Raw genomic sequence first — 20,351 nt, 5'->3', positions numbered from 1 at the left:
CTTTATCTTGAAAATGGTACACTTTAGGGATAATAATGTGAACATTTTCCAATTAAAAAAACAAGCTAATATTGTTCTAGTTTCCTTGAAGTTAATTTTAAAGGTGCTCCTAAGTAAAAGACACATTTCTTTATTTCAGATGGGTGGTGATTCAGAGGCTATATTCTCTTGTAAAAAATTTTTTTATTTCAGAATGGATTAAATTTCTTTCCCCTAGAATCTAAATAAAGATGCATACATACACAATAGTATGTATATATGTATAGGTAAAATACACAATTTTTGAGAAAACGGTTTCCAAAAATATGTGTGTGTATTTAATTCCTGAATTATGATTACTATCTATTTTTTTTTTTTTTTTTACCAAACTGTTGGAGAATATGAGGTGTACGTTAATGAATGGTCATTCTCCTGAAAACAAAAAGCTGTGGATATTTCACTTGTGAAGAATGACTTGAAATATAACACTTTTCTTTGGCAGAAGCTGCCTACATAAAGGTTAGGAAAGATATATTTTGTCTGTGCCAATTTTTATTTTACATTGTATTTTCAATATTAGAAAGCCATGTGTTTAAAAAAACAATGGTAATTGTTCCATTCAGTGGAATTTGTCTTTCCATGCCCTTTCTCATTAGGAGTGGTTTTAGGGGATAGCGTAAATATACCAGTAGTTTATTTTTTGTTTGTTATTCTTTTTAATGAATGAGCGTGCGACTTAGAGTCTATGCTTTCACCTCACATTTTCCTGTCCTGTTTGCCTTTGTTCCAATTCTCATTTACCCACTTGTTGCAATTTTCTAGCGGACCTCAGTAGAACTGTTTAAATCTTTGTTTCTAAGTTTTTAAGATACTCTTTTTTTAATTTGAATTCAATTAGCTAACATATATTACATCATTAGCATTTGATATAATGTACATTGATTCATTAGTTGCGAATAACACCCAGTGCTCATCACATCACGTGCCCTCCTTAATGCCCATCACCTGGTTACCCCACCCTGCCAACTACCTCCCTATCCACAACCCTCGGTTTGTTTCCCGGAGTCAAGAGTCTTTATGGTTTGTCTCCTTCTCTGATATCTTCCCATTCAGTTTTTCCTCCCTTCCTCTATTGTCCTCTGTAAGATATTCTTTCTGATTTGACCCACTGTATCTCAGCTACTTAAATATCTATTTTCTGCAGATGGTTCTGTGTTAGTGTACAGAGCCCTTCAATACTGCCGGTTGATCACACAACAAAGCCTTATTGGTGAGTGCCACTTGACTTTTGGAGGTCCAAGAGGACACTATAGGATCTGGTGGAAAAAATCTGTAATCAGTTCAAGCTTCTTATGTGGCCAAAATCTGTTTGTTTGCTTTTATATGCAAGATCTTAACCTTTTAGGCATATAAGTTGTCATGTTATTGGATAGGAAGCGCCCTGGGAAAACTGAGAACTCTCAGTGAAATAATTTGCTTTATTTTGAATTTCCATGGTGGTGGAAGATTTGACCTCATTATTTCTCCATCATCTAATGCTATATCCCACAATGACCCAGCGATGGAAGTGTTCAGTGGTTTTCCTGCTGAATAAGCTACCTGTTCTCTAAAAGCCCACACTGTTTCTCTTGCAGTCATAAAGAACACTAGGAAAGGGAAACTTCTTCTTCTTGCCTTTTCTCTGAAAAAGTGCTGGACTTTAGTTGCCCATAATTATAATGTGAATCAAGAGTTTACTGTAACTGTTAATTATGCTGAAGTTTTTTCATAATTTAAATGGAAGTAAAATGAAAAGGCAAAGAAAATATTAATGACTTCTCCAGGATATCTTTAGTAGTTTTTAAGTAGCATTACCATTTAAAAAGAATCTTGAAAGAGACCAAAATTTCAGAGAAATCAGAGAAGGATTGGAGGGACTTCAAGGGCCTGGAATGCTAAATCATGTAAAGGAGCTAAATGTCAATACTCCTAAGATGAAAAACACAAATGGTAATACTATAGGTAATCTCCAATTAAAAAGAAAAAAAAAAAAGCTGTAGGGAGATAATATTTACATTTCTCCAAAAGACAGACAAGACCCTAACAATTGCAAGGGAGAGGAAAATGTATTTTGGTTCCAGATCAGAAAAGAATATTTAAATGCTATGTTATCCCTTAATAGAATGGTAAGTTGGAAAACATTGGCCTCTTACACAAAGCATGGTAGCGCTTTGTGGAATTCTTTAAACGTCCTTTGATCCTTTATTCTGAACTTCACCATTTTACTCCTTTAATTATTCAGAGCCTTTCTTATGAATATCAATTGTAAATTAGACTGTAAAAATAAAAGATGGGTGATATTGATTTGAAATGAATAAAAGAAATTCTTAAGCTTACTGACCTATAGTAGAGCTTAGTTTACCAGGAATGTTGCTCGTAATTTCTCTGTCCGTATATGCTCATTCCTTCCCTTCCCTTGCTTCTCCCAACTTCTTGCTGTCCTCTGTGTTTCTTTATTTTGATGCTCAGGTGAAATAATGATTCTAGGCTCTGCTCCTCAAAGAATATGTTTTGTTGTATGTAGCAAGCAGAATTATAGTATATACTTTAAATGTAACATCTTTGGAATATTTTCAACACCAACCATCCTCTTTGAATAAGGTGTTTTCCACAATGCTGCTGTAGGCTTGATGTTTTTGGCTTTTAAATGCCAGATTATCAAATTATTAGACAGGTATACTTCATACTTCTTGAAATAAGAAATGACCAACTAGCATTAACTACCATCCATACTATCGTGAACTAGGCTTATGATGTAGATGCCTATTTCGGGATATGTCAGTAATAAATTTGTAAGCTACCAGCTTAAGACAGTTTCTCATATGACATCTATATTTGACAATCTGTACTCATAGTCATTGTTGTGGAAAACACACCTTCCAGGTAACCAAAAGAAGAACCATGAAGAATTTAAAAAAAAGTTTAATTTGATCATATTTTTTAACGTTACACGTTCTTATTTAAATTCTAGTTAGTTAACATGTAGTGTAATATTAGTTTCAGCAGTTGAATTTAGTGATTCATCACTTACATATAAAAGCCAGTGCTCATTATGGTTTACCTCCCTCTCTCTTCTTCTTCTTCTTTTTCTTCTTCTTCTTTTTAATTTACTGCTATGTTTATCTATTTCATTTCTTTAATTTGGCATATGAGTGAAATCATATGGTACTTGCCATTCTTTGACTTATTTTGCTTAGCATAATATACTAGTTCCAACCATGTCATTGCAAATGGCAAGATTTCATTCTTTTTATGGCTGAGTAATATTCCATTTTATCTATATCACATCTTCTTTATCCATTCATCAGTCAGTGGTTATTTGGGCTCTTTACACAATTTGGCTATTATTGATAATGCTGCTATAAAGTATGGGTCCCTTTGAATCAATATTTTTATACCCTTTGGGTAAATACCTAGTAGTACAATATCTGGGCCATAGGGTGGTTCGATTTTTAAGTTTCTGAGGAACCTCTGTACTATTTTCCAGGGTGGCTGCACCAGTTTGCATTCCCACCTATAGAATAAGAGGGTTCCCCCTTCACCACATGCATGCCAGCATCAGCTGTTTCCTCTGTTGTTAATTTTAACCATTCTGACAGGTTGAGGTGATATCTCATTGTAGTTTTGATTTGTATTGTCCTGACGATGAGTGATGTTGAGCTTCTTTCCGTGTATCTGTTAGCCATATAAATGCCTTCTTTGGAAAAACATCTATTCATGTCTTCTGTCCATTTCTTAACTGAATTGTTTGGTTTTGGGGTGTCAAGTTTGATAAGTTTGTTATAGATTTTGGATACTACCCCTTTATCAGATGTCATTTGCAAATATCTCTTCCCATTCCGTAGGTTGCCTTTTAGTTTTATTGATTGTTTCCTTTGCTGCCAGAAGCTTTTTATCTTGATGAAGTCCCAATAGTTCATTTTTGCTTTTGTTTCCCTTGTCTCTAGAGAAGTGTCTAGTAAGAAATTGCTATGGCTAAATTCGAAGAATGTTCTTCTCAATGATTTGATGGTTTCCTGTCTCACATTTAGGTGTTTTTCTTCTATTTTGAATTTATTTTTGTGTATGGTATAAGAAAGTGGTCCAGTTCCATTTTTCTGCATGTAGCTGTCTAGTTTTTCCAACACCATTTGAAGAGAATTTTTCTGTTGGATATAATTTCCTGCTTTGTCAAAGATTAATTGACCGTATAGTTGTGAGTGCACTTTAGGATTTCTCTTCTGTTCCATTGATCTATGTGTCTGCTTTTGTGCCGGTACCATCCTGTCTTGATCACTTGATCACTTGATGACTATGGCTTGGTAATACATCTTGAAGTCCGGAATTGTGATGCCTCCAGCTTTGTGTTTCTTTTTCAAGATTTCTGTGGGTATTGGGGATCTTTTATGGTTCCATATAAATTTTAGGATTTTTTGCTCTGTGAAAAATGCTGGTGGTATTTTGATGGGGATTGCATTAAATGTGTAGACTGCTTAAGTTAGTGTAGACATTTGAACGTTTGTTCTTCCAATTCATGAGCATGGAATGTTTTCCATTTGGTTGTGTCATCTTCAATTTCTTTCATCAGTGTTCTGTAGTTTTCAGAGTACAGATCTTTTACCTCTTTGGTTAGTTTTGTTCTCAGATATCGAATGGTTTTGGTGCAGTTGTAAATGAGATCGACTCCTTAATTTCTCTTTTTGCTGTTCCATTAATGGTGTAGAGAAAAGTAACAGCTTTCTGTACATTGATTTTGTATTCTGTGACTTTACTGAATTTGTAGTGTCAGTTCTAGCAACTTTTTGGTGAAATCTTTTGGGTTTTCTACATAGAATAGTGAAAGTTTGACCTTTTCCTTGCCAATTTGGATGCCTGTTATATCTTTTTGTTGTCTGATTGCTAGGGCTAAGACTTCCAAGACTATGTTAAATAACAATAGTGAGAGTGGATATCCCTGTCTTCTTCTTGACCATAGCTCGGTTTTTCTCCATTGAGGATGATATTACCTTGGATCTTTCATATATGGCCTTTATGATATTAAGGTATGTTCCCACTATCCCTACTCTGTTAAGGGTTTTTATCAAGAATATATGCTGTACTTTGACAAATGCTTTTTCTACCTCTATTGAGAATATTATATGGTTCTTATCTTCTCTTTTAGTAATGTGGTGTATCACGTTGATTGATTTGCAAATATTGAACCATTCTTGCAGCCCAGGAATAAATCCTACCTGGTTGTGTGAATGATTCTTTTAATGTAAATTTGTATTTGATTTGCTAGTATCTTGTTGAGAATTTTTGCATCCATGTTCATGAAGGATACTGGCCTGTAATTCTCCTTTTTAGTAGGGTCTTGTCGGGTTTTGGAATCAAAGTAATGCTGAGCTCGTAGAATGAGTTTGGAAGTCTTCCTTCCATTTCTACTTTTTGGAATAGTTTGAGAAGAATAGGTATTAACGTCTCTTTACGTATTTGGTAGGATCCCCCTGGGAAGCCATCTGACCCTGGACTTTTTTTTTTTGTTAGGAGATTTTTGATTATTGATTCCATTTCTTTGCTGGTTATCAGACTGTTCAAATTTTCTATTTCTTCCTGTTTCAGTTTTCAGAGTTTATATTTCTAGAAATGCATCCATTTCTTCCAGATTGCCTAATTCGTTGACATACAGTTTTTCATAATATTCTCTTATAATTGTATTTCTGTGATTGACTAATCTCTCCACTCTCATTTGTGATTTTATTTGTTTGGGTCCTTTCTCCTTTTTTTTGATGTGTCTGGCTAGGAGTTCGTCAATTTTATTAATTCTTTCAAAGAACAAGCTCCTAGTTTCATTGATCTTTTCTACTGTTTTTTGTGTTTGTTTGTTTCTATTCCATTTCTTTCTCTCTCTTTTTTTTTAAGATTATATTTATTTACTTGACACAGAGAGAGAGAGAGATCACAAGTAGGCAGAGCAGCAGGCAGAGAGAGGGGGGAAGCAGTCTTCCTGCTGAGCAGAGAGCCTGTTGTGGGGCTTGATCCCAGGACCCTGAGATCATGACCTGAGCCGATGACCTGAGCCAAAGACAGAGGCCTAACCCACTGAACCACCCAGGTGGCCCTATTTCATTTATTTCTGCTCTAATCTTTATTATTTCCCTTCTGCTGGCTTTAGGCTTCATTTGTTGTTCCTTTCCTTGCTCTTTTAGGGTAAGGTTAGGTTGTGCATATGAAACTTCTTCCTTCTCGAATTAGGCCTGTATTGCTATATACTTTCCTCTTAAGACTGCTTTGGTTGCACCCCAAAGATTTTGGAACATCATGTTGCTATTTTCATTTGCTTTCACGTATTTTTAAATTTCTTCTTTAATTTTCTGGTTGGCCCATTCAGTCTTAAGTAGGATGTTCTTTAACCTCCATGTATTTGTGGTCTTTCCAAATTTTTTCTTGTGGTTGACTTCAAGTTTCATAGCATTGTGGTCTGAAAATATACATGGTATGATCTTGAGACCTGATTTGTGACCCAGTATATGATCTTCTCTGGAGAACATTCCATATGCACTCAAAAAGAATGTGTATTCTGCTGCTTTAGAATGAAGTGTTCTGAATATATTCTTAAGTCCACCTGTCCAGCATGTCATTCAAAGCCTTGTTGATTTCTGCTAAGATGATCTATCCAATGCTGTGAGTAGGGTATTAAAGTCCCCTACTATTATTGTATTGCTGTCAGTGAGTTTCTTTGTGTTTGTTCTTGTTTTAACTATTTGGGTGCTCCCAAGTTGGGGGCATACATATTTATAATTGTTAGATCCTCTTATTGGATAGAGCTCTTTATTATGATATAGTTCCCTTCTTCATCTCTTGTTACAGTCTTTGGTTTAAAATCTAGCTTGTCTGATACATGTATAGCTATTTGACATTCTTTTGACATATATTAGTATGATAAATGGTTCTCCATCCATTCATTTCCAATCTGCAGCTGTCTTTAGGTCGAAAATGAGCCTCTTGTGGGCAGCATATAGATGAGTCTTGTTTTCTTTTCTTTCCTTTTTTTTTTTTTTAATCCATTCTGATACCCTATGACTTTTGATTCAAGCATTTAGTCCATTTACATTCAGAGTGATTATAGGTATATGTGAATTTAGTACCATTGTATTACCTGTTAAGTTGTTGTTTCTTGAGATTTTTCTCTGTTCTTTTCTAGTCTTTGTCACTTTTGGTCTTTCTTTCCCACTCAGAGGGTCCCCTTTAATACTTCTTGTAGGGATGGTTTAGTGATAACAAACTCCTTTAGTTTTTGTTTGTTTGTGAAACTTTTATCTCTGCTTCTCTTCTGAATGATAACATGCTGGATAGAGTATTCTTGGCTATATATTTTTCCTATTCAGGACATTGACTCTATCATGCTACGTCTGCTGGCCTGTCAAGTTTCTGTGGTTAGGTCTGCTGCTAACTTTGTCTTCCCTTGTAAGTTAGGGATTCCATTTCCATTGCTGCTTTTAGAATTTTTTACTTATCTCTGTATTTTGTAAATTTTACTGTGGTATGTCATGGTTTTGGCCTGTTTTTGTTAATTTTGATGGGAATTCTTGTGCCTCCCACATTTGATGTCTGTTTCCTTCCCCAGATTAGGGGAGTTTTCAGCTATAATTTAGTCAAATAAACCTTTTCCCTTTTTCCCCATCTTCTCTTTCTGGGACTCCTATGATGTGATACTTTCTGGAATCACTGAGTTCTGTAAGTCTACATTCATAATCCAGTATTTCTCTTTTCCTCTTATTTTCAGCTGCATTACTTTGTAATTTTATTTTCTGTATCATTTATTTGTTCCTCTTGTTCTTCCATCCTTGTTCTCATTACTTCCAGTTGGTTTGCTTCTCAGTTGTAGCATTTTTTTTTCCCCAGCCTGGCTAGTTTTTAGGTCTTTTATCTCAGCACTAAGGGACTCTCTGATGTCTTCTATGTTTTTCTGATAGTATCATTATGATTGTTGTTTTAAAATATGTGTCAGGCATATTATTTATATCTGTTTTGGTTAGGTCCCTGGCTATGAGCTTTTCTTCTTCTTTCTTTTGGGATGAATTCAAAGGAATTCTCTGTCTTCTGTGTATTAGTGTGTCCTGTCTTCTGTGTATTAGTGTGTCCTGCTCCTGAGAGTAATGGCTTTATGAAAAAGAGATCATATACTATCCATGGCCTGGCACTTTAGAAGGTATTTCTGTTGTATGCTGTGTGCACTCTCCTGTGTTCTGGCTGTCTTTGCCTCAGGTCAGTCTTCTGCAGAGTTACTTCTTGCCTTGAGTGGGGAGTGTTTGGATCTTGTCCAGTGTGTGGTGAGTTTTAAATTGGTGTGCTTTGGTCTGCTTGTTAAAATAGGCCAGATCCAGGGCACCCGGGTGGCTCAGTGGGTTAAGCCTCTGTCTTTGACTCAGGTCATGACCTCAAGGTCCTGGGATCGAGCCCCCATCTGGCTCTCTGCTCCCCACCCCCTACCTGCCCTGGGCCTAATAAATAAAATCTATAAAAAGAAAAAAAAAAGATTAAAGAAGAGGCCAGATCCTCTTTCCACTAGAGCCAAAGCTTTGCAGCACTCTATGGTCAGTAGACTTGGTGCATGCAGGGGTTTGTGCTGGTCTTCTGGAAGAGAGACCTGCTGCTCTGGTTCTCAGACACACTTAACCCTAGTAAAGAAGCACCTACAGAATGGAGGGAGGCAGAGGTTGATGTAAGTGGTTCGGGCCTCCACTGTCGGTGCTGATATGCTCACTGAAGTCAGTGCATGCTGATGGGCAGGGGTGAAAAATGGTACCAACCCTCTCCCTCATCATGCAGAGGGGAGTTCATGGCCACCGCTGTCCATGAAGCCCTCACAGAAGAGTGAACAATCTCCCCTCATGTGTCCTAGACTTCCCTCAGTTCCCCGTGCTTCACCCTGTCTGTATCCATGCTGCCTTTCCTCCCAGCAATGCAGTGCCTCTGTGTTTTATGTTGGCTGAGTTTCAAAACTCCACACTTTAGGGAACTGCACTGGTCTGCACAGATCTGCACTGGTCCTCTGGTGAAGGGTCTTGCCGTACTGAGGCTGGTGCCAGTTTTTCTCAGAGGAGTGGTTGCAGTAACACACGGGAGGCTGGAGTTTAGAGTAAAGCAAAACAAAAAGCCAGCCTCCAGTTTAGCTACCATCAGCAGGTGTCTCCACCCCTATGCTAAGGAATGGGAGCACAGTGACACCCACCAGCTCTTTTTTCCCCTGAGAGGTAACGCCACCTTTCCCAGATACACACTAAGCAGGGGAAACTGTCTCTTCTAGTGCATCCCAGGCGATCCTCACATGACACCCTGTGCTCCCAGGCTCCTGTCCTCCTTCACCACAGGAGCACTGCTGGGCCCACCAGACTCCACACTGACCACAGTGCAGACTTCTAACACTAGTTTTTGAGCTCCACTGGCCAAAAAAACTTACGATAAACAACCCTTCTTGTTTTCCTAGTCACTGATTTTGGGGAAGCATTTTCCTTGTATGGTCCCCTTTGCGCTGCTCTCTCTGTCTCTCTCCCTCTGTCTTTTTTTCTGTCCACTCTCTGTGATCATGACTTCCTCCCCTCTGTAGCACCTGTGATCCTTCTCTTCCCCAAATCACATCTCCTCCCTCCCACCTCCCATGCTGTGGTCTCCTCTTAGGTGTGCGGTTTGTTCTCTCAGTCCTTATAGCAATTTCCTGGGTGTTCAGAATGATTTGATACTTATCTAGCTGTGTTCAAGGGACAAGGCAAACATTAAGTTCCTACTGCTCCACCATCTTAATCTGATATTTTCAGTCATTGAAAGGGGCTTCTTAGATAGCTGTTGTTTATAAGCAAGATTAGAATGTTCCAAATTACTTCAGTGTTTTATGGATGCACAGTGAAGAATATGGAAAGATAAATATGTGTGTGTGAGGGTGTATGTGTGTGTGTATACACACTGTGTATATACTAGATGCTTCAAGGTGATGGAATCAGGGAGTGAGTAAAAAGGACTTTTTTTTTTTACCATATATTATTTATGCATTTAAATTTTTTAATCAAGTATGTAGAGTTTATCTAAAGCAAAGAAAGACAAAATTTTAAATAGTACCTATAGGCAATACCACATTATTAAATAAAAAAGTAAGAATGCTGTGTATAGCATATTCCTATTCTTAATGCTAATGAGTTTACATCTATGATATTGTGTTTATAGCCTGTTTATGTAGGCTGTCAAAGGTAAAAAAAAATTGTCTTTGCTGCCATGCAAAAAAGTAAGAGACTAAAGGTATATTTCCCTTTTCTTAAAAATAAAATCCATGCAAAAATTATAAAATAGCATATTTGTAATATTGAAAAGGAAATTTTTATACTAAAGTATTTATTTTACTGGTTTTAGTGTACTATAATAATTCTTCAATTTCCAAAATTATAAGAAAGGAAACTAAATTACAAATGACTAAGTTTATAGATATGAAATTAATCATATAATTATGTAAAATGATTCTAATGATTGATGTGATCTTCTCTGTGTACTAAACAAGAAAATAAGAAAATTCAATAGTTAAATATAGCAGCACCTGCTATGAGAATAAAATGCATTACCCTTTAAAAGAAAGTTTTTATTATAGATGTTAGCCTTTCTACTTAAAGGCATCCTTTTGGACCTTGTTAAAAAAAAACTTCCACTTTAGTAAATATTAAATTTAAAGGTTGACAAGATTAGAATTAAACTGTCTACATCACTATGGCATGCACATAAATGCATAAATGTTTAATATATACAGTCCAAAAATAACTACTTTTTGACTACTTCATTCATTCCCAGGAAAACATGGAATTTCTAAAAACATTTTAAACTTGAATTTCTAAAAAGCCATAGCAATTTAGTGTATGATACAAACTATCGTTCATATAAAATATTTTAGTAATGTCTGTTCTGATGAGGAATCATCTTGAATAAGTGTTATTTATGATATAAAATTTGAGCCAAACTTTGAATTTAATTGACAAAAAATTGCCATAAAAGTTATGAAAATAAAAGGTTTCAGACTGACAAAAGACACGTTGTAAAATCATCTTAATTTTATTTGTTTATAAATTAACTTGGCATATCTTTGTTAATGATCAGTGAGAAAACCAAATATGAGGTTGAAGACGTTTTCATTAATTTGGCCCAAGTAGGCATTTTGAAGATTAGAATCATTTTATTTAAAAATTGTGGCCACCTTAGAGAAAACCATGAGAACTATTTGCTAGTTGTCAGTATTTTGGCTGCTAGCAGGAAAGTGCTTTGCATTCTTTCTCTCAGCTGTTTCTCCCACTGCTCTGCCTCAAAACCCAGGGCAATAATCCATTTTTCACATTTGAAGGACTTAGTGTCATCACAGAATCATAGTACCTTTTCTTTCAATTCCCTGGTGATAGTCCACATTCAGCTGAGAAGTCAAGAATTGAGGGCATCAAATAATTGTAGTTTTTTAGATATCACTCAAAATTAGTTTTTGTGGTAATTGGCACAGTAGGCTGTATTAGTAATTATACATTTCCCCATTGTTTCTTGGAGTAATGTATATTTTAAAACCTTAGATATATATTGACTTATAATTAATTTCTATTTCCTTTATTTTTCTATTTTCCATTTTTTTTTTAAGATAAGAAAGTTTTATTGTACTGCAAGGTCAAAATTACAGTATTTAACCTAAAGCGATGTAGTCTTTTTAAAAAATTTTGATTTAATTTAATTATTTTAAAGTCATTTTAGATGAATTCATTCAATATGTCTGCTTTTTAAATGAAATTTCACAATGATACTGTTCATAACTGATACTATTATTAAACTCTTTGACCTGTAGGAGTAATGCCCCAATGGCAGTAGATTATAAGTATTAGAGTATTAATAATTCTTTACTGTCTTTATAAAGAACTTTACTTACATCATTCCTTATGTACAATAATGAATCAATGTCTTTTTTACTAATATTGAATAATGTGTCATAATAATAGCACTGAGAATGTGGTACTCATAATGAATACTTTAACCTTCCCAGTAAATCTCTAAAAATTAATTTCAGATTAGGCCTATGATATTAATGCAGATTAATAGATTAAGATATCAATTTAATGGAAACGAGTATTTCCCTATCTTTAACACTTGTATTTGTGGGACTATTCTAAAAAAATAGTAAATCTGTAATCCTAATAAGGGAAGCATGTGCTATAATAACTACTAGTTTCAATATTCACATGTCGTTTAGCAAATGAGAATGAAAATGAACTCTTCCATTGATGTCCTGCTCTACCCCTTATAAAGCAATATTAGGAAAAATTGACAGAGTTTTGCTACAATTGCTGTATGTATTTTTTCTAAAAATTTCTGTGTATGTGTATGTTTGTAAACATCATGTTTGATCATAAATTTCTGGGCGGGAAAAACTTGTGTTATGATCAATTATATGATCATAATGACAATGAATTCATTCCTGTCATGTGTGAGTCTGCCATGTTTAATTTCGTTGAATATTTGTTTCAGAGTTTGCATGTGGTGCTCACTTTGGTAGCCACTGTTTTTTGGCAGTATAGAAAATACTTTATGATCTTTTCAACTGTATCCTGAAATTTTATACTAAAATGGGTGGTGTTGGATGAAATAATTACTATTGTCTTTGGCATTCTGATTCCAATATAATATTTAACTTTCTTTGGTCTTGATCAAAAGCCTTCTATCTATATCATCCTGGTACATATTCTTAAATCCAAGAGATAATAGAAAAAATATGTTTGAATTTCATCTTACTCTAATTTCTTTCTTTTTTAAAATTTTAAATATCAACAAGCTTTTCTGCCAACTGTCAGATATGATCTTTCAGTTATCAGGCATTGGCAGTTTGGCACTTGTATTATTTCTACTAGGGTCTTGGTTGTCTGAATATAATAATTATTGGTGTACACAAATTTATATTAAGCATAAAACAATAAAAATGTGGCCAATACTTTGCAAATGTTATAGTTTACAAAAATTACCTTGTGTTAATTCTGTCCAAATACTTGTCAGCATACTAAATATGATAAAATTTATTTTTCACAGGATGTGTAGATAGAAAGATCAAGCATAGATGTATTGCAAGGTTACCTGACCTCAATATGTGTTTATACGTTTTTATGGCCATCATACTGTTAATCTTTTTTCACAACACTTTGCATGACTTTGATTATTAAATATGGCTTGAATATAAGATTTGAATAACCTCTAAATGAACTATCTGGTGGGGTGGTGAATTTCTTTTTAGAGATTGAACCGGTCAAGTTCCTCTGAGTGCAGCACAGTTGATAACCCTCTGCCAGGAGAAGGAGAAGAAGCGGAGGCTGAACCTGTAAATTCAGATGAGCCAGAGGCCTGTTTTACTGATGGTAAGAGAAAAATCAAGAGGGTGGTTAGCCATCCATTTATTGGTATTTGGGGCTTTATCTTCTATCAATGTCTGTAGCTCAGACATCTATTTCTATGTTATTTGACTCTTAAATATCTTTACCCCTGACCTCACACTTGAATTCCAGATATGCCTATAATTCCCCATTGGTCATCTCCACTGATTGCCTTTAAATATGTCAAGTATAATAAGTTTTTAAGAAAGCTTTAGTGAGTTCTCCCCTATAAAATCCACGGCTTCTTCTGATCTTTGTCTCATTTAGTAACATCATGATCTATCCTGTCTCTCAAGCTAAAGGCTTGGGGTCAGCCCTGACCTCATCTTTTCTAGCCCCACACTGATTACAGAAACTGCAAGTTGATCAGAAGCTCTGGGGCAGGGCCAGCACCCTCCCAGGGATTCTGATGCACACTAGAGGCTGAGAACCATTGGTCTATAGGATAAAACCCCAAGTGCTTAACAATAGCATGTTAAAGCCTTTGCACTTCAGTCTATTCTTTTCTAACAGTACCTCCTTTGATTCCTTTTCCCTTCCTGACTTACTGACTTACTACTTCTGGAATGTTTCAGAAATTTTAGTCGAAGTAGTAACTTTGAACTTGACCTGTGGAAGTGTACAGTATTTTCTAATTGAATATGGTATCATTCAAGTAAAAACACAAACCTATACTAGAGTTGCAGTGTAATATGATAACATAGACCACAAGTTTTGAAGCCTGATAAACTTGAGTTCTAACTAGTCTACTGCTAACTCTGTGAGACCCTGAGCACACTTTAAAATCTTATATCTTAGATGCCTGGTCTGTAAAACAGGTATAACAACCGCATCTGAACCATAGGGATATCCAGGAGATTGAATGAGATAACACAAACAGTTCTTAACATTCTTCTTTTCCTTTTTTTTTTTTTTTTTACTTTAAAAAATATTTTGTCAACAATTCTATGGAGAAGCTATGATAGAATAGTGTTGATGCTAATGACTTACTATGTCTTACTCTCAGCATCAGTATTTTTTGTAGAAATCATTACCTTGCATTCATCCTCTATAATTTTTCTCAACCAGCCTCCTCTAGCACTCATGCGGTAAACCAAATGCCTGTCAAATAAAGATATCTCCAAACTACAATGGGCGCATGAATTTTCTTTGGATACAAAGCTAAATTCCATTTTATGTGAGAAACAAACAAGTATGAGACCTGATTGATAGAAATTTTGTGAAATTTGTGAAAATTGTGAAAAAATTGTGAAAGTTTGCTGAAATTAATACCATGAGCAAAACACATAGTTTCCTTTAGAAGTGTTCATATTAAAGGCATTGAAGAATTTCATCAAGTGTTGCCTATTTCTCACTAAATTGATTAGCACCATTAAATTTGTGCAGATGCTACCAAGATGTCCTCTACCCAATTTATGAATGACTCTGACTTAGAATTCTAGGATAACTAGAAAGAAGTTGGGTGTATCAAGCAGATTATGGCCTCAAATTAGAAAAGGACTTTAGAAAAACTTAAACCTCCTGCAGAAAGAATTAATGCTAAGGTATTGTAATCTGCAGGTGCTATCTTATGAGCTTAAACTACATAAAAAGTTTATTTTAATCCTACAAAGCACTAATGATAATATTTTTGTGATTCCTTTGAGGTTATACATAATTTCTAAATTGAGCCTACTGTATAGGAGATAGTATAGAAACATATTTTCAGATGTATTTGGCCTTGACTGCTGAAAATTTACTGAGAGCCAAAGTTTCAGTTACACAAGGCAAATACGTTCTGGAGAGCTAGCGTACACCAATATGACTATACTTAACAATCCTATATTGTACACTTGAGATCCTCTAAGAGGGTAGATCTCAAATGATCTCACCACACACACAGGGAAGAGATTGGTAACTGTGTGAGAAGATGGGCTATGTTAATTAGCTTGATTGTGGTGATTATTTTACAATGGATACATAATATCAAATTATCAATTTGTATACCTAAAATATTTACAGTTTTTAATTCTCAGTTATACCTCAGTAAAACAGGGGATGTGGAGGAAGAAAGGGCAGAATAAACCTACAAAGACAGAAGTGAAGCCAGTAGCTACTTCTAGAGGGTACTGATTGGGAAAGGATATGGGGTGCTTTCCAGGTGCTTAAAATGTTATATCATGACCTACCTATTAGATGAGTGTATCAATCTATATATTTATAATTAGTATACTATACTAAATACATGTTCTACCTTAATAAGAACTTAGATAAACAAATACATAATTTGGAGAAAAAAGACAAGAACATTTATGAGGAAACACACATCTGTGAGTCCTATCACTTTGAGCAGCTGTTCTCCACTGGAAACTCTATACTCAGGGGACCTGCTGGGCTAAGAGGCTCACCCTGATAAATCAAACAGGAGAGCCAATTTGCTAAGCCTCTCACCCTTTATCCACTTAATCATTCTTTCATCCAATTAGCAAATAATCATTAAACACCTTCTGTATTTCAAGCCCAGGCTACAGCACCGGAGAGAGAGCAATGAATAAAACACTGTCCCTTGCCCAAATACATACATAAACATTTAGTAGGTCAGATAAGTGATACATGCTATGGAGAAGTGAAAAGAAAAGGGGAATATAGTAGTTAAAGGGTAGGATGCTCCTATCATGTAAGTAGAGTGGTCAAGAAGGCCTCTCCAAAAAGGTAGCGTTTATCAAAGACCTGTAAAAAAATTGAAGTGGACCTTGCAAATGTAGGAAGGGGGAGTATTTTAGGCAAAGTAATGAAGGCACATATCCCTAGGTGGAGATATGCATGATATTTGAGGAAAGTTAAGGGGTGAGTATAGAGATTGAGAGATGGCAAGGGTGGTAGAAGTTGAGGTCAGAGATGTAGTAGAGGCCAGAACACAGGAGCTTTTAAGGACATTATAAGGACCTCATTTAAAAGTCTCAACATGCCATCTTAAGAGTAAATGGGTGGATAGCAAGGACAGATGCTGGGAGACTTCTTGGATGTTCCTGCAGTAATCCACATGAAAATAAGAGGTTTTGAGTATATTTTGAAGTTAGAGATAAAGGAATGTGCTGATGGTTTGGATGTCAGGTCCAATGTGAAAATGGGAAAGAAGAGTCAACGACGACTGCAAGTTTGGGGCCTAAGAAACTGGGAGAGGTCTTCCACAGAAAGACTTCAAAACGCTTGGGCTTGTAAGGATGGGAAATTGAGAACTCATTCACTTACATTGGAAATGACTCTCACCAGTTTGTGATAGGTCTGCAAGAGCTGAGCTAGAACCAATGGCAGTTTAGAGCAGCGTTTGGCCTCCAGAGATTTTTGTTGCCTGGAAGACAGCAGAAAAATCACAAGAAGTATGAGAGTTACATCAGAGGATTGGGTTTTCGATGAAGATGAACGCCAAAATGATATTGTTCATGGTCTCACATCCATTAATCCTTTTCAGTTTCATAACTGTCACTACTAATTTTCATCAGATTCCTCTTCATCTTTTTCTCCTCCCTCTTATGCCAGCCTTTCCTTAGTTCTGTTGCATTAATTTTATAATTCAACATGCAAGGGTCCATCTCTAGACCTACTACTGTCCTTCCCTAGCCTTACTTCTGCATGTCGTGACAACCTGACATGACAGAACTCTGATTCTGCTTGGTTTTACATTATATTCCTTTTGGATTATACAGTTAGCAAATTACAAAATCAGGATTAAGGTATGAGTAGGAAACCCTCTTTCTCATAAAATAATATATTTTATCTTAATTTGGTAGAAAGAACCAACTAAACTTCCAACTAAACTTCCCCCCTCAAATGCTCTGAATTCAGCTTCCTATAAAGTACTAATAAGTGATTCTAACTTTAAGAACACGACAACTCAACTTGTGCCTACTTTTGTCTTTTTTTAAAGAAAATGTGGACAAAACACTTGTTTTAGAGGATTTAGAGATTTTTAAGAAGTTATAAAGACTAATTTTTCCTAATCATTTTTACATTAATTATGTTGATTATGCTATTATACTTTTATTAATAGATAGTTTGTCTTGGAAGAGGTTGGTGTTGGTTAGTTTTTTTTGCTGGGTGGGGGTGGGGAGCACTGGTTTAACATGATGAAACCCAGTATAGACTTTATGAAATGCATCACGAGAACAAATTAATGAAACCACCCAAAAGAAATAGCCTTTACCCATGGGGACCCATTAAAATGTTTGAGAGGTTCTCTGTTATGTTTACATTTAATTAATAGTCCCTTTAAAAAAGAAGATGTGATAACATTGCTAACCAGCTGGGTTGGAACTCTCTTAGGATATGCCTTTGCATAAAAACCAGAAAGGCAGTCGAACACTCCTGCCTCAGAATAAGAGTGAGAAACTCTCTGAGGTGTGCTAAATCCTGAGGGCAATATTTATCAACCTTCATCTCAGATAAAAAGTTTACTTTTCTAATTAGAATATGTGGTCCCTTTTCTTACCTCAATCTTATGAATAATATTTCTCTTCAGTTTTAAGACTGACACAAATCTTGGATAGTAAAATTCTAAAGGGAAACTTTCTCCTCTGGTAATTTTACTTGAGGCAGATAGATTCTGTTCTGTGCAAGGTATTTGTTTTTATACTGAGATAAATTCTAAAGTCGCAAGCATTAAGTTAATGTAAAAAACTAAGTCCTTCTTAAATTATTTCACTCCTGGTGTTTTCTTTCACCCAGGAAGAGATGAGCTGGGAGCCCATTTTTTATTCTACCTTTTTATATTTTCCCACATCATTTTATAAAATATTCTAACTTTATTAAATACATTTGAGATGTAAACTAATTGTTTTAAATACACTGAAGGTAAATTCATTTGGATCTCAAGTCATGTCAACTATAATTTAACATGGGTTAAATGAAAGCATATGTACATTTTTTATGCACCCTGGGTTCCCCCCCCCCATTCAATCTTTCCTCTAAATTCTCGAATTTGCAGATCATTACTAATACTTGGATTATTTTAGAACTCTTTCGGGGGGGGATTATGTTTTTTGAATCAACTAAACATGACCCATTAAACTATGTATGTAAAGGACTATATAGTAAGTATCGTGAACAGAAAGGAAGGGCATAACTGAGGCAGTTTAAGTCTTCAGGGAGCTTAAAAGCTTCCAGAAAGGAAAGGAATATATAAAAGACACAGTAGCAAAAACACCAGAGACTTTGGTGGGGTTAGGGGGGTTGGATGGGGAACACAGCTTGCTACATTCCTATAGTGCTGGAAATTAAAGTGCCAGATGAACCTCATATTACCTGGATCAATGAACCATGATTCATGTTGGAATCATGAAAGAAACCATAATAAGACACTGCCTAAACAGTATAGTTCAAAAGAATTCTGGTTCTGTTTCAGGGCATACACTTTTTGATTCTCTGAAGTTATTACTTGATAGGCTCAATATTTTTTAATTAAACATATTGTTTTATGAAACAGGAAATTATTTTTCAAAATGCCTGTCTTGTAAACCTCTGAAACAAGTGCCTAAAAAATGCTCTCCCCCTCCTTTTTATCTTCCCTCTAATTTGAAGGAAAAACTTTTTTTTCCAGTGATTTTTTTTTATATGAAAGTGTTTTTTATATGAAAGTGTTGGCACAAAATGTTTCAGGTGTACAACGTAGTGATACAACTAGTCTGTATGTTATGCTATGCTCACCACAAGTCTAGCTACCGTCTGTCACCATACAGTGCTCTTATGTATAATATCATTGACTGTATTTCCTATGCTTTGTGACTAATGCATAAGTTGAATCCTGTGCCTCCCACTTCCCTTCACCTGTTTTGCCCATTCCCTCCTTTGCCACCATTGGCCACCATGAGTTTGTTCTCTGTATTTATGGGTCTCTTTCTGCTTTTTATATGCTTACTTATCTGTTTGTTTTGTTTTTTTATATTATATATGTAAGTAAAATCATATGGTATTTGTTTTTCTCTATTTCACTTAGCAGAATACCCTGTAGATCTATCCATATTATCACAAATGGCAAGATCTCGTTCCTTTTTATGGAAGAGTAAGAACCCATAGTGTACATATATACCATATCTTTACCTACTTGTCTATCGATGGACTTGGCTATTGTAAATAACGCTGCAACAGACATAGGGGTGCATGTATCTTTTTAAATTAGTGTTTTCATTTTCTTTGGGTAAGTACCCAGTAGTGGAATTACTGGATCATATGGTATTTATTTTTAACTTTTTGAGGAACCTGCATACTGTTTTCTACAGAGGCTGCACCAGTTTATATCCCCATGAACAGTACACAGGGGTTCTGAAAGAAAAATTTTTAATAGCTCAATTAATAATAGTTCCTATTTTTTCAGTTCTTCCTCTTCTTCAAGCCAATTGTGGTAATTGTTTTTAAAATCAACTTTAGTTTTTGAAATTTGTCTTTTGAAACTTTAGTCATTATGTTTCTGGGTCTTTCTTGGTTGTGGTTCTATTCATCTGCCCTTTATGAAACTTTCTACTCTCTGACTTTTTTTTTTTTTTACTGCAGCCCCTTGTACATCTCTCCCACTTCTACTCTGTTTCTTTCTCCTTCAAAATGTTCTCTTATTCCACCTGTCCTGTTGGAGTACTGGTGGATGTTTAACAACCGGTTCTCCAAAAAAAAGACAGTATGCATACGTACATTTATAGTTGACTATAAATTTTACTGATATAAAGCATCTCTGACATGTGATTTACAATAATAATAAGGACAATATTTCTTACTGCACATTTCATATAGCTCATTGATTCTCACAGAATGCTTTTGTAAAATTTTGCATTTATAGATAATCAGTGATTGTAGTTGATGACAAGTATAGTTTTTACTTAAAGGTTGGTTGGTAATTTCATTCATGTTGATCAGTAAGGTGAAAGTGAGACAAAGAAACTATATGTCAAAATTTCACTCATTCATCAATGATGTTTG

General features: G+C 35.3%; 1 protein-coding gene and 1 long non-coding RNA gene across 7 annotated transcripts in view; one reads left to right on the top strand and one right to left on the bottom strand.

Annotated features, from left to right (window-relative positions):
* The window catches only part of LOC116597719, a 130,773-nt gene that overhangs the window by 29,108 nt on the left and 81,314 nt on the right, over positions 1–20,351 (bottom strand). The window contains exon 3 of the long non-coding RNA XR_004288756.1: positions 16,638–16,737. This is a non-coding gene — a long non-coding RNA (uncharacterized LOC116597719). The remainder of the gene's footprint in view (positions 1–16,637; positions 16,738–20,351) is intronic.
* Positions 1–20,351, top strand: part of SCN9A (sodium voltage-gated channel alpha subunit 9) — a 167,502-nt gene that overhangs the window by 115,951 nt on the left and 31,200 nt on the right. For all 6 annotated transcript variants that reach the window (XM_032355821.1, XM_032355819.1, XM_032355820.1 and 3 more), the window contains one exon: positions 13,271–13,391. In XM_032355821.1, the coding sequence (XP_032211712.1) occupies positions 13,271–13,391 (121 nt within the window). The remainder of the gene's footprint in view (positions 1–13,270; positions 13,392–20,351) is intronic.

This window comes from Mustela erminea, chromosome 8 (assembly GCF_009829155.1).
Source record: "Mustela erminea isolate mMusErm1 chromosome 8, mMusErm1.Pri, whole genome shotgun sequence".
Taxonomy (NCBI): Eukaryota; Metazoa; Chordata; class Mammalia; order Carnivora; family Mustelidae; genus Mustela; species Mustela erminea.
The sequence above is the reverse complement of the archived record's forward strand: the minus strand, read 5'-3'. Positions and strand labels throughout refer to the sequence as shown.